Source organism: Euphorbia lathyris, chromosome 2, assembly GCF_963576675.1.
Source record: "Euphorbia lathyris chromosome 2, ddEupLath1.1, whole genome shotgun sequence".
Lineage (NCBI taxonomy): Eukaryota > Viridiplantae > Streptophyta > Magnoliopsida > Malpighiales > Euphorbiaceae > Euphorbia > Euphorbia lathyris.
In genome coordinates, this window is record NC_088911.1 from 61,935,451 (window position 1) to 61,948,378 (window position 12,928).

Sequence of the window (12,928 nt, forward strand, 5' to 3'; positions counted from 1 at the left end):
ATGTTAATGGATCCATGAGACATTAGACCCTTAATTAAGAAATGCTTTGTTTGTTTCAGTTGGATGATTGGGTGCTGTCTAGGAAGCAATGCACATGTGGAGTGGAGGATCAGGAGATACAAACAAGCTGTTCCTTTTCTCATTTTTTGGAACCAATTTAGAATACATGTACTAAGATTCTATTGTGGAATGAAATTATGTATTTAAAATTTGTGAAATTAAGATCCTTTACACTTGTTCCGATAAAAGATTCCAATTCCACTTCGCATCATCAAGCTCAAATGGACAAAACAAGCAAATTACTTGCAGTCTTTTGGGGATATATTCAAGATAATACATACCTAATCAAATGAGTGACGAGTTGTGTGACCATATCTGATGCTATATTTTAAGATCAAGTTTAATTAGGTGAAGGGCAACAAAAAGGTGAATTGGTTTTTATAATCTTACTATTTACCTGTTTCTTAACCAACTTTTTTTTATTTACTTGTTATAAGAAAGAAACAATTTTGATAAAGGGCTATGAATTCACATAAGAAACAATTAGGATCAATGGGAGAGGATTCAGGGTACAATATGGGAATGTGGATAATAGGTTGTGCGATTGTGTCATGGATATTTGCCCATAGATGGAATCAGAGAAACAACAAAGGACCAAAAACATGGCCACTTTTTGGTGCAGCAATTGAGCAGCTTGTCAATTATGATAGAATGCACGATTGGCTTGTTAATTATCTATCTCACTTGAAAACTGTTGTCGTCCCTATGCCATTCACAACATACACTTACATCGCAGATCCTGCTAATGTTGAGCATGTCCTTAAGACCAACTTCCCCAATTATCCTAAGGTAATCACTCTTCAGAAATTGTTAGGATTCATTGGTTTGTTGTTTTCTTTTAGTGTCTTAAATCCATATTTTTGGTGTGTTTGGTAATGGTGGCAATTAATGTGAAATGAAGGGTGAGACATACCACTCATATATGGAAGTGCTACTTGGAGATGGCATATTTAATGTAGATGGTGAACTATGGAGGAAACAAAGAAAGACAGCTAGTTTTGAGTTTGCATCCAAGAATTTGAGGGACTTCAGCACCATAGTTTTCAGGGAATATACCTTGAAGCTCTCATCTATCCTTAGTCATGCATCTTTCCAGAATCAAGATATAGAAATGCAGGTGAATAAAGTTGTTGTATTTACTTATATCAATCTGAACAGAATGACAATTAGTAAGGAGTTTTCCCTTGCAGGCACTGCTCATGAGAATGACTTTGGATTCCATATGCAAAGTTGGTTTTGGAGTAGAAATAGGATCATTGGCTCCCAATCTTCCTGAAAATTGCTTTGCTCAGGCTTTTGATATTGCAAATATCATCGTCACACTTCGATTCATTGATCCCTTATGGAAAATAAAGAAATTCCTCAATGTGGGATCAGAAGCTCTACTTGACAAGAGCATTAAAACCATTGATGATTTCACCTACTCTGTCATTCGCACAAGGAAAGCAGAAGTAGAAGAAGCTCGAAAGATAGGCAATAACAGCAACAAGGTATTACTCCGCCACAATGATAATATAACAAGTATACATTATCTAACCAATATCTATATGTATATATATATCAGGTAAAACATGACATATTATCAAGGTTCATTGAGTTAGGTGAAGACCCGGAAAACAATATGACAGAGAAAAGTCTCAGAGATGTTGTGCTCAACTTTGTAATAGCTGGTCGAGACACAACAGCAACAACTTTATCGTGGGCAATATACATGATAATGACACATAATGACGTTGCTGAGAAGCTCTATGCTGAACTGAAAACTCTCGAAGAAGATAGGGCAAAGGAAGAGAACGTTTCGCTGCTTCAATCTAACTTGGATGATCCTGAATCGTTTACTCAAAGACTAATGCAATATGCTGGTCTTTTGACTTATGATTCATTGAGCAAATTATATTATCTGCATGCAGTAATAACAGAAACACTTCGGTTGTACCCAGCAGTTCCTCAGGTAAATGTCTTAAATTAATCAATGACTAGTATGTATAAACTAGACAGATTAAGTAAAGCTAATAGTGAGTGAACATAGGACCCAAAGGGGATCGTGGAGGATGATATATTACCTGATGGAACCAAAGTGAAGGCAGGAGGAATGGTAACTTATGTTCCATATTCAATGGGAAGAATGGAATATAACTGGGGACCCGATGCAGCTTCATTTAAGCCTGAGAGATGGCTCAAAGATGGTTGCTTTCAGAATGCATCGCCGTTCAAGTTCACTGCATTTCAAGTAAGCAAAGGAGATTTAACACTTGTAAACAAAACAACTATGCATATACTGAATCTTTTGTTACTTTATACCTTGTACAGGCTGGACCGAGGATATGCCTTGGTAAAGACTCTGCATATCTCCAGATGAAGATGACACTCGCCATACTCTGTAGATTCTTCACATTCAAGCTGTTGCCAAATCATCCAGTGAAATACAGGATGATGACAACTCTATCAATGGCACATGGCTTGAAGCTCAGAGTAGCCAGGCGATCATAAGATGCATATGTAATGTCAATCATGTTTTTCTAGTGATGTATGCTATATATCATTTCATATGGAAACAATTTCAAACAAAGCAATAAATCGTTCCAACAAAAAAACAAGTTGTTACCCGTATACTATCTGTATCTTTTTCAGTCTTTGACTAGCACAGCCCTAAAAATATTGGCCAAAAACAATATTCTGACTTTCAGCCCCTGAACTTTGAGTAAAAGAGATTTAGCCCCTGAACATTGATATCAATAAAATGTATCCTTAATGGACGGAACTGCCATAAAAAAACAAAAACAAAGTTCAAGGGCCAAATCTCACCATATCAAAGTCTAAGAGCCGAAAGTATTGTTTTTCCCTAAAACATCTCATTCCACTATCAATTTAGCAGAAGTAAGTTGAACATTTTCTGCATTATGAGGAAGTTTAATCCAGGGAAAAAGCAGAACACAGAGAAACAATAGCTATTAGTAAACCTTGTATGATCATCTTCATTGTTCTGAAGCATATTCTCTTACAGAAATGTATGTACAACATAGTTTATCCTCATTTCTTACAGTAACATGATGTATAGAAATCCATAACGTTGATCGCAGTCTCCTCTTCAAATTAAACTAGCAACTTCTGCTTCTCCTCTTGCCACTCCCTGATTTGATCTTGAATCTTTGCTTGAACATTAACATGAAACCCTGGATATGGCTCATAACCAAAGAAGATTTGAAGAGCCTGAAGAACAAAACGCAAAAGTATTAACTAGTCATCAGATAGGAAGTGCCAATGGCCCATGAAAGCTAAAGTTGTAAGAAATTACCTCGAGGAGGACAAAGAAAGGAGCCATTACAAGGGCTTGAGTGAGGTTGTCCAAAAGAGCTGGCGCCCGTTTCTGGAGGATTTCAACTCTCAGACAAATTATTGTACATTGCAATAGGTATTGACAAACTTGCATATATAAAATAAGTTACCTCAAAGACCCCATGGCCAATGAACTGTCCAGCCCAACAAACAATTTGAGCTACTAGAACAACCTGTAAAATGTTGTGTAATTCAAATTAAATGCACTGTGATTTGATTAATGTCTTCTTGCACTTTTTTATGCAACCATAACATGTATGCTTAGTGGCTCTAGCATAATATAATTTCTGTGATACAGACGCCTTTATTGGAAGGCATTACCAAAGAAAGAAGAAATTCAGCCTAATTACTTTCCTATTAATTAATTTCCAATTCCAGAATTTAAATTTATTTGCTTATGTTATTTCAGACATTATTTTGTTTCCTTTGATTGTTAGTCTTGATTCCTATAATTTATGGGTGATATAATTATCCCTATAATTTAGGATCTAGAATTCTCTTGTATGCAGCCTATAAATAAAGGTTTTTCTATTCAATAAGATATCAATTTTTATTCTCTAAATTCAGAATTAGAGAGGGGCTCTGTCAATGAGTCTGCCTTTGTCAATTCAATATAGATTCGAAGAAGAGTTCTTTTGTGTCTAGACCTGTGACTAGATCCTACAACAAGGTTCGTAACAACTTGGTATCAGAGCTTGGCGCCATGGGTGACACGCAAAATTTGGCATCATGGAACAAATGTCGTCTCGTCAACGTGCACTGGAGGAACAAATTGCAGAAGTATCAGTTTCAATTCAGGAGAAAGAGAGGGATCCAGCAGCAATAATATAGAGGGACAAAACAATGTAATTCCTGGCAGGAACGGAAACTCGGGTTTAGGTGGCAGACCTGAACCACAGACAGGAGGATCTATGGTACCTCGTTATTCCAAGATAGAATTTCCGACCTATGATGGTACTGATGACCCTTTAGGGTGGCTGAAAAGGTGCGATAAATTCTTCATCAATAAAAAAACTGCTGAAGGAGATAAGGTGAGCCTAGCTGCATTCCATCGATTGGGTGACACCCAACTATGGTTTGATCAAATTGAGCAGGAGGAGGCAGAACTAAATTGGGGGCGATTTAAGGAGTTTTTTCATGTGAGGTTTGGGCCAGCTATTAGTAATAATCCCTTGGGAGAATTAGCCAACTTCAAGCAGTTTAGTTCAGTCGAAGAGTATCAACGACAATTCCAATCATTATTAGCTTGGACTTCAAGACTTCTTCCTCACCAACAAGTGAATCTTTCTAGCGTTGGGTTGAAAGAAGAACTCCGGATTGATGTTGAGTTGCAACAGCCAAGTAACCTCGGAATTGCTATGAAAATGGCTCGGACATTAGAACATAAGCAAAGAATCTCACAATCAACCTTAGCCTCGCAATCCAACACAAACTTGTCCATCCCCAAATCTAACAGAAGCGAAACTGTTATCTCCACTAGCAAGAACATGGTTGCAAGAGGTGGGGAATAAATTGTCAAATCAATGGGAGGTGGTAGTAAATTGCGCTCTTCCACGCCATTTTTCAAGAAGCTGACACGAGCACAAATGTGTGAAAGGAGGGCCAAAGGAATGTGTCATAATTGTGATGAATCTTATACACAGGGACATAAATGCAAGCGGTTATTCTGGATTGAGGTAGTAGATTCAGATAATGAAGAGGAAGAGACGATAGAAGATCTTGAGATTTCTCTAAATGCCATTAGCAGAACCTGCAATTCTCCTACCATGCAGATACTAGCGAAGATATCAGGTGTTAGTGTTTCAGTGTTGGTCGATTTGGGCAGCACACACAACTTTCTTCGTGAGAGCTTGCTTCCAAGTTTGGGACTAAAGATTTGGAAACGACCAGGGTTGCAAGTTTCATACGAGTTAAATCAGAATGTTAAGAATAACTATTAGATGCTGGATTTGATGTTGTAGCTGGATGTTACAAGGGAAAAGGTACATGATTTAGAATGAAGAACAGAACTCGGGATCTTGTGATGCTGACAAGACCATAACCAGTTTTTCTCCCCAGCTTAGAATTAAATCTAAAAAAACTAGAGAGTAGTAAAACCTCAAACACTACTAGCAGGAACAGATAACTAGAAAACACTTAAATAAGAATGGAAAATTAAAGTGGTGTGATATACGGCTAAACTGTGCATATTTATAACTAATTATGGAAACTTCAATATCCACCACCCAATTGACGATGCAAACAGTAAAAGAACAAGTTATACTCACCATATAAGCAAAAGAAGGTTAAAAAGGCAAAACATGATCAAATGTGTTGCCAAATATTAGAAGGACTAATTGGTTATTTGCCAAGTTAGGGAGACAGTTATTCTGTTAGTAGTTAATTTGTTATTCTATTATTTGCTTAGCTGTTATCTTCTACTAGCTGATTTATTCTGTTCTGCATTTAGAATCATATTGTTAGCCTATTTTGGACGGTAGCTAGGTTGTTATGTCAGCTGTAGAATCTAGCTGTATTAGTAACCTCCCGCTGACCTCAACTGAGTATAACTGCTTTTAAGGTCATACTATTGCTATTGCAATCTATCAATAAATTATCAAAATCATTCATTTCTCTCTCCAGTCTTCCTCTCTTTCTGTTCCCTTCCTTCTCTGTTATCTCATCTATTCGTATAAGAGATCCTTTCCTCTGGGCATTTTGTGAATGGTAAACAAACCCTACAAGAAAACTAGAAGCAGCAACTCAACAAGCCAAGGCAGCTATGGAAGCGTTAGAACAACAGCTCAAAGAGCTCACTGCTCAATTCCATGACAGATCTGAGGCGACAGCAGAAAAACTGTAGAGGATTGCAAGCAAATTTCAAGGAGGTTCAGTCTGCCAACAGAGGCGAATAGAATCCCATGCCCCCTACCCAGAGATACTTCACCCCTTAACAGTTCCAGACTCAACATGGAAAGACATTAACATGGACTTTGTAGGACTCCCTAAGTCTGCAGGTTATGACACGATTTTGGTAGTTGTGGACAAATTCACCAAAAGTGGTCATTTTCTACCACTCACCCATCCCTTTTTTTGTGGCCACTGTAGCTAAGGCCTTTCTTGACAATGTATTCAAACCACATGGTATGCCTCGAGCCATTTTCTCAGACAAGGACATGATTTTCACACGGATCTTCTGGAGAGAGCTAATGAAACTTCTGGACACTCTACTGCTACTCAGTAGGGCTTATCATCCTCAGATTGATGGACAGACTGAAAGATTGAATAAATGCCTCGAAAGATACTTTAGGAGTATGTGTTTATTAACTCCAAGGAAATAGGCTGAGTGGTTGGGGTTAGCTGAGTATTAATATAACTGTAGTTATCACAGTTCACTTGAAATGACCCCCTTTCAAGCCTTATATGGGGTAAGCCCACAGCTGTCGGTCTTGCCAATTAATGACTCTACTGTAGCAACAGTGGAAGACGTTCTCCAGGCCAAACAGGAGATGAATTTGGCCCTCAAAGACTACCTCACTCAAGCACAAAACCACATGAAATAGTTTGCAGATAGGCATAGACCTGACATGGAATTTCAAATTGGTGATTAGGTGTTCCTTAAGCTCCAACCCTACAAACAGTCTACTATAGTAGTTAGGAGCTTCCAAAACTCTTAGCCAAGTATTAGAGTGTTGGCCAAGGTTGGGAAGGTAGCAAGCTTCAACTTCCTCCTAATTATAGGGTCCATTCAATTTTCCATATGTCCTTACTTCAGAAGAAACCAGACCCTCAGAAGTCCCTTTGACTACACTACCTCCTATTGAGGATGGCCTGACGGTAATTTAGCCTTTAAAGGTGATCAATTCCAAGAATGCTATAGTGGATGGCAAGGTTGTGCCTCAACTTCTGATTCCTTAGTACGATCTATCTCCCGTTGATGCTATGTGGGAGGACTATTCCATGCTAGCAACTCAGTTTCCGGAGATCATACATTCTTGGGGACAAGAATGCACCCGGGGGTATTGTCACGTACCAACGCAAGAAAGACTGATTGGTTATTTGCCAAGTCAGGGTGCCATTGATTCTAGTTATTCTGTTAGTAGTTAATTTATTAGTCTATTATTTCCCTAGTTGTTATCTTCTACTAGCTTTTTTTTCTGCATTTAGAATCATATTGTTAGCCTATTTTGGAAGGTAGCTATCAGCTATAGAATCTAGCTGTATTTGTAACCTTATGTTGCCCTCAGCTGAGTACAATGGTCATACTTTTAGTATTGCAATCTATCAATGAATTATCAAAATTATTCCTTTCTCTCTCGAATCTTCCTCTCTTTCTTTTCTCTTCCTTCTCTCTTATCTCATCTAGTTTCAATTTCTTTCTAAAATACTAATAGTAAGTGTACTAACGTGGCAACTTCTACCATCAAAGTGAGTAATACAAGCAAGACCCAAATATTCATATTCTATAATAAATGATTGTTTTCACAAGATGAACATAAAATTTAGAAGGTACACATAACATAAATTACAAGGAAATACTAAACAATTAGTTTGTATTATATTGAGTCAGTAAAACAAAAGGTTGTTTTGAATATGACAGAAGAAGGGGGAAAATTTACCTTCCAAGCGAGAGAAAAGCCAAGCAATCTAGCGAGGAAACTAGTAGAAACCCAACAAAAGGCACAAAGAAGAGCAGCAAAAGAACCGGCTTTAGGATCAAGACAGATATAAAAGAGTGCATATATCAAAGTAAACAAGAATCCAAAATTGAAAAGGAGAACCGCATCATTATGACCAAAGAGAGAGAAGGTAAGTTTGAAAAGGGAAGGTGTGAAATAAAGAATGAGAATAGCAGTGAATAAGATCGGCCACACAAATATCATGTGAATGAGCACATTCATGGGGTTACTATGGTACGAGCCATAGAAGGCAAAGAGCTTCTCTAAATCAAATAATCCAGCCTTTCCCATTACGAACAGAAGAGAAGATTAGAAAAGGATTTTCTTGAAAAGGTTGTTTGATAGGATAGGAGAATCAGAAGTCAGCATAAATACGTCATCGTGAAATTGAGAAGTAGCCCCATGATTGTTGGGATAGAAAAGGAGGAGGAGGAGGAGGAGGAGGAGGAGGACGGAAAGTGATGAAGAGAAAATTGTAAATCAGAAGAGACTTTTCAAGTTCCATTATTCTATGGAAAGGTTATATAGCTAATTTTGACTAATTGTGCGCGTAATGTGTTAAGTTAAGATAACAAGACAAGTAGTGAAAGATTCACCTAAGGCAATACTTATCCTGCGAGCGACATCACCTGACCTTCTAATAATAGGGCAACTTTAATTTTTCATTAAAAAAAATAAAGACACCTTTTGGTTCATACTGGATTTTTCTTCGTAATAATAATTTATTCTTTCTAACGTTGATTTAACGTCATTTTCAGATTAATATTCATTTAACCCCAAACCAAACCGAATGTAAAATTCACCTGTTTCAATGCCAATAAACCAGAAAATAATACTTTGCTTTTATGTGCGTTAGTTTTGAAAAAAAAAAAAAAAAAATTATAAAACTGGGTCAAATTAGAGGCCCATTTACTCAACCTACTACGTATCTAGATTGATTTTGTGTGATTTTCTCATAATACCCTCAATATTTACGCGCGTTTCACTCCCTCCCGTCTGATTTCGCAGATTTCATATTATGCGAAGCCTGCGAAACAAATGTTTGGGTTTATATGCGAAGCTAAAGTCAGGGCCGGTCCTGATATTTTAGGGACCCTAGGCGGAATAATAAATAAAGACCATTTTAATAAAAAAAATTATGTAAAAAAATTTAAAATAAATTTCAATACATTATAAACAAAAAAGTATTTTTCTTTCAAAAAAATAAACAAAAAAGTATTTCATCAATAATTATATGGTACGTATTATTATGTTCATTAAATATAATTGTTTATCCAAAATCAAAAAGATGTTTCACAATTTCTTTAAATTATAGATTAAACCCCTATTTGGCTCATGTGATATCCAAAATTTTATCATTTGGCTAATGTGGTATTATTTGATAACATTTGTCCATTAGAGTATTTTCATAAGTGATAAAAAATTAACAAATCGATTAATTTTCCATCCAAAAAAATTAACCAATCGATGAAATATATGCTTAATTCTTAAATTAACCATTAATTTATATTTAAAAATCAATTAAACCTCTTTTAAATTTAAAATATTAATTATTTGGATCCTTTAAAACTTAACCTTAGTAAATATATATAGACTCTTAATTTATAAACCTTAATCTTTAAAATGTGTTTTCTGAGAAAAAAAATAAATTGCCATTATGGGGAATCGAACATGAGTTCATGTGCTTTAACCATTGAGATACTTATTAACTTATGTAATATTTCATTTTTTACTCTATAAATATACATATTTCTAAAATTAAATTTGGGCCCCCTACGTCCTTGGGCCATAGGCCAGTGCACTCCTGGCCTAGGCCCAGGGCCGGTCCTGGCTAAAGTTTGGTTTACTTGATGAAATTTGTTCGCATATGCGAAGCCTGCGAAGCTAAATTTTGGTTTACTTGATGAATTTAGTTCGTATATGCGAAGCCTTGATATGTTGTAAAGCTAATTCGCGAAGTGGTATATAACAAAAAATGGCAAACAACAACGGATTCTAACATTAAAATCATAACATTATCAAAATTTACAACAAGATTGCCACAATAACAACATTAAAATCACAACAACATCAAAATTTACAACAAGATTGCCACAATAAACTCCTAACAAAGCACATTCACTCCTAAAGTGGTTGGTTAGGAGAGATTGTGCCAATAATCCGGTACCAATTTTGAATCAGATCTATGAATTCATGAATTCACATCTTAGAGTTCATGTGTTTCACTGTTCGGACACTTATGTGCGTATGCATATTTGTAAAAAATGGAAATTTATAGAGATCAAAGTTATTACAATAGATGTGATACAAAATCTGGGATAAGGCACACACTATACATGTTCAAATTAAGGGCTATATATCTCCAACAAGTGTATAGTTCCAAGTTTGATACATGCACATCGAGCAGCTATATATCTCCAACGGGTGTATAAAACTAGAAGCTCTTAATAGTATACCGACCGCATGAACTATTTATAAAGTATGAATGAGATTGAGAAGAGAGTTGAACTTTGTTCCATTACGTGCGAGTGTGAGATGTTAGGATTATTCGGGTCGTAGACCGAATGATAGTTACGTTCGTAATAGTAATGAGTCAGATCCATCTAATTAAAGAGATGAAGGATTAGGGCTTGGATGTTTTTCCTAATCTTTAAGCTATAAATAGATAGCTTAAACCAGCTAAAACGCTAATCTCATAAGCTCCCTATCTAGGCTAACAGAGACAAATTAATTGCCTCCTTCTAACTCCCTATCTATCTTAGTCATTTGCTATTAGTTTGTGGACTTATCATTTTCATCTCCTAATTTCAAGTGATCCATGGTTAGTAATAAAAGATTGTGGTGATCTGTTCTTCAAAAAGTAAGCGTTAAAACTATATCCATATTTAGATTATTATGGAATAATCCCTTCATTTTATATATATAAAAAAAACTAGATAACTTTTTAAAATTTTATAATATACTAATTAATATATATATATATATATAATATTAATTCAATTCATATATAATTAAAAACAAAATCTAATAAACTAATTAAGACTGACTTAAAGATTTGAGATGACTTAAAATAGAGATTTCAATTTTAATTAGGAGATAATCCACTTAAAAGATGTTCGAAAAATCTCGAACCGATGAATTGGATAAATTATATATATAAAAAAAACAATATCTAATAAAAAAAGGGGAAAGTTCAAATAAAACCTCTGTGGTTTCATTAATTTTCAGATAAATGATTGTGGTTTACTTTTTGTCAAAACGATGACTGAGGTTTCACACTTTTAATAATGCTATTAAAACTATCTTTAACGACCTGAAAATGAAATTTTTTAAGAATTAAAGTTGTTCAATGTCATATTTTCTATGGAACTACATTTTTTATTTTAGAAAATCATCTTTTTTGGAACTTTCTCTCTCTAAACATTAACTTTCTCTCTCTTTACCAAACATCATCTAAATAATCTCGAAATAAAAAAGTTGAAGAATTAAAGTTGCTTAAAATATTAGTAGTTCTTAAAATATGTCATTTTTGAAGTTGTTAATGGTGATTTTAATAGTATCAATCGAAAAAGTCCTTATTTTGGTAAAATTGAAAACCTCAGTCATCGTTTTGACAAAAAGTAAACTACAGTTTTTTATTTGAAAATTAGTAAAACCACAGGAGTTTTATTTGAACTTTACTCTAAAAAAAATTAAAATATTTAACGTTGTGTTGATGTAAATTATGAAAAAGATATGAGTTATTTTGGTTTAGTGTAAAAAAAAGGAAATAAAAAATGAGAAGAAGATAAGGAGGGTTGACAGATGGCAAAATAGTAAGGTAGCGATAGGAGAAATGATCCAGCAGGCAGTTGGTATTCTTATTTGTGAATGAAAAAGAAAAGAAAAGAAAAGAAAATGAAGAGCCTCGGATACACTACACCAACTGTAAGTCTACTACAGAATCCCGTGAAAGCATCCCTTGATTGGAGGTCCAGTTCCAGTTCCAGTTCCAGTTCCAGTTCGAGAAGAATAGTAATATCAAGCACGTGTTTATTAGCAGTAAGTCATAATCCAGTGGGAGTGGCATTGGCTGAGGCTGAGGCTGAGGCTGAGAAGTGGGGAGTTCGTTCATTCATATGGGAGAAGTTCTTCGAACCAGATCTATCTCCAGAAGCTTCTGTTGAAAGAATAACACAAACAGCAGAGGGTTTACATGCTCTTAGGCACATGTTAGATACTATGTCATGGAGGTATGTTATCTTCTATATAAGGGTTAAGCAATCTTATCTTTCTAAAGATTTGAATATTGCTATCTCTACTTTGCCTAAACAAAGACGGAAGGATTATGTCGACTTGGCTAATGATTTGGTTCACAATATGTCTAAGGTACCTATCTATCTTCTTTCTCATTTACTTATTATCTTCTAATGATTTCATTAATTATTTGTTTATGTTTTTGGCAGTTGGATGAATTTGTTCGAACTCCCAAGGTCTATGAATCTTATCTATACTACGAGAAGACCCTCAAATCCATAGATGATGTTGTGGCTTTTCTCGCATAGGATAGGATATATTCATTTCCTTTTGTTTTTGTTTTTCTAGATACAAGATCTCTCTCTCTTAGACTTAAATTTAAGGCCTTAAATGAAGTGCTCATTCCAACTATATATCTTCTCTTTTCAATTTCTTCTTTCATGATATATTAGACTAATTTCTTCTTTCATCACTCACACAACATTTTCTCTTTCCTCTCCACACCCCATGCATATCTTTTGCGATCAAACCACTCCTCTCCATATCTCTTGCTCACATATATATAATCCCCATCCCCACCTCTCATTGTCTATCCTTCGCTAAAAAAAACCTCCATATATCTCTTGCTCACATATATA

The 12,928-nt window shown here is 35.3% G+C and overlaps 3 protein-coding genes across 3 annotated transcripts; 2 read left to right on the forward strand and 1 right to left on the reverse strand.

The window, feature by feature from the left end:
- Positions 1-363: 363 nt before the first annotated feature.
- On the forward strand, positions 364-2,550 carry LOC136218430 (cytochrome P450 704B1). The gene is made up of 6 exons (XM_066005286.1): positions 364-849; positions 962-1,177; positions 1,251-1,550; positions 1,625-2,011; positions 2,090-2,290; positions 2,371-2,550. The coding sequence occupies exons 1-6, from the start codon at positions 523-525 to the stop codon at positions 2,548-2,550; spliced, it is 1,611 nt and encodes a 536-aa protein (XP_065861358.1). The 5' UTR covers positions 364-522.
- Positions 2,551-2,989: 439 nt separating this feature from the next.
- On the reverse strand, positions 2,990-8,559 carry LOC136218431 (2-hydroxy-palmitic acid dioxygenase mpo1-like). Its single transcript, XM_066005287.1, has 4 exons — positions 7,995-8,559; positions 3,507-3,569; positions 3,356-3,427; positions 2,990-3,270 (listed from the first exon to the last, which is right to left on the reverse strand). The coding sequence occupies exons 1-4, from the start codon at positions 8,343-8,345 to the stop codon at positions 3,154-3,156; spliced, it is 603 nt and encodes a 200-aa protein (XP_065861359.1). The 5' UTR covers positions 8,346-8,559; the 3' UTR covers positions 2,990-3,153.
- Positions 8,560-11,868: 3,309 nt separating this feature from the next.
- Positions 11,869-12,701, forward strand: LOC136218432 (photosynthetic NDH subunit of lumenal location 2, chloroplastic). Its single transcript, XM_066005288.1, has 2 exons — positions 11,869-12,422; positions 12,500-12,701. The coding sequence occupies exons 1-2, from the start codon at positions 11,925-11,927 to the stop codon at positions 12,596-12,598; spliced, it is 597 nt and encodes a 198-aa protein (XP_065861360.1). The 5' UTR covers positions 11,869-11,924; the 3' UTR covers positions 12,599-12,701.
- The last annotated feature ends 227 nt before the right edge of the window (positions 12,702-12,928 follow it).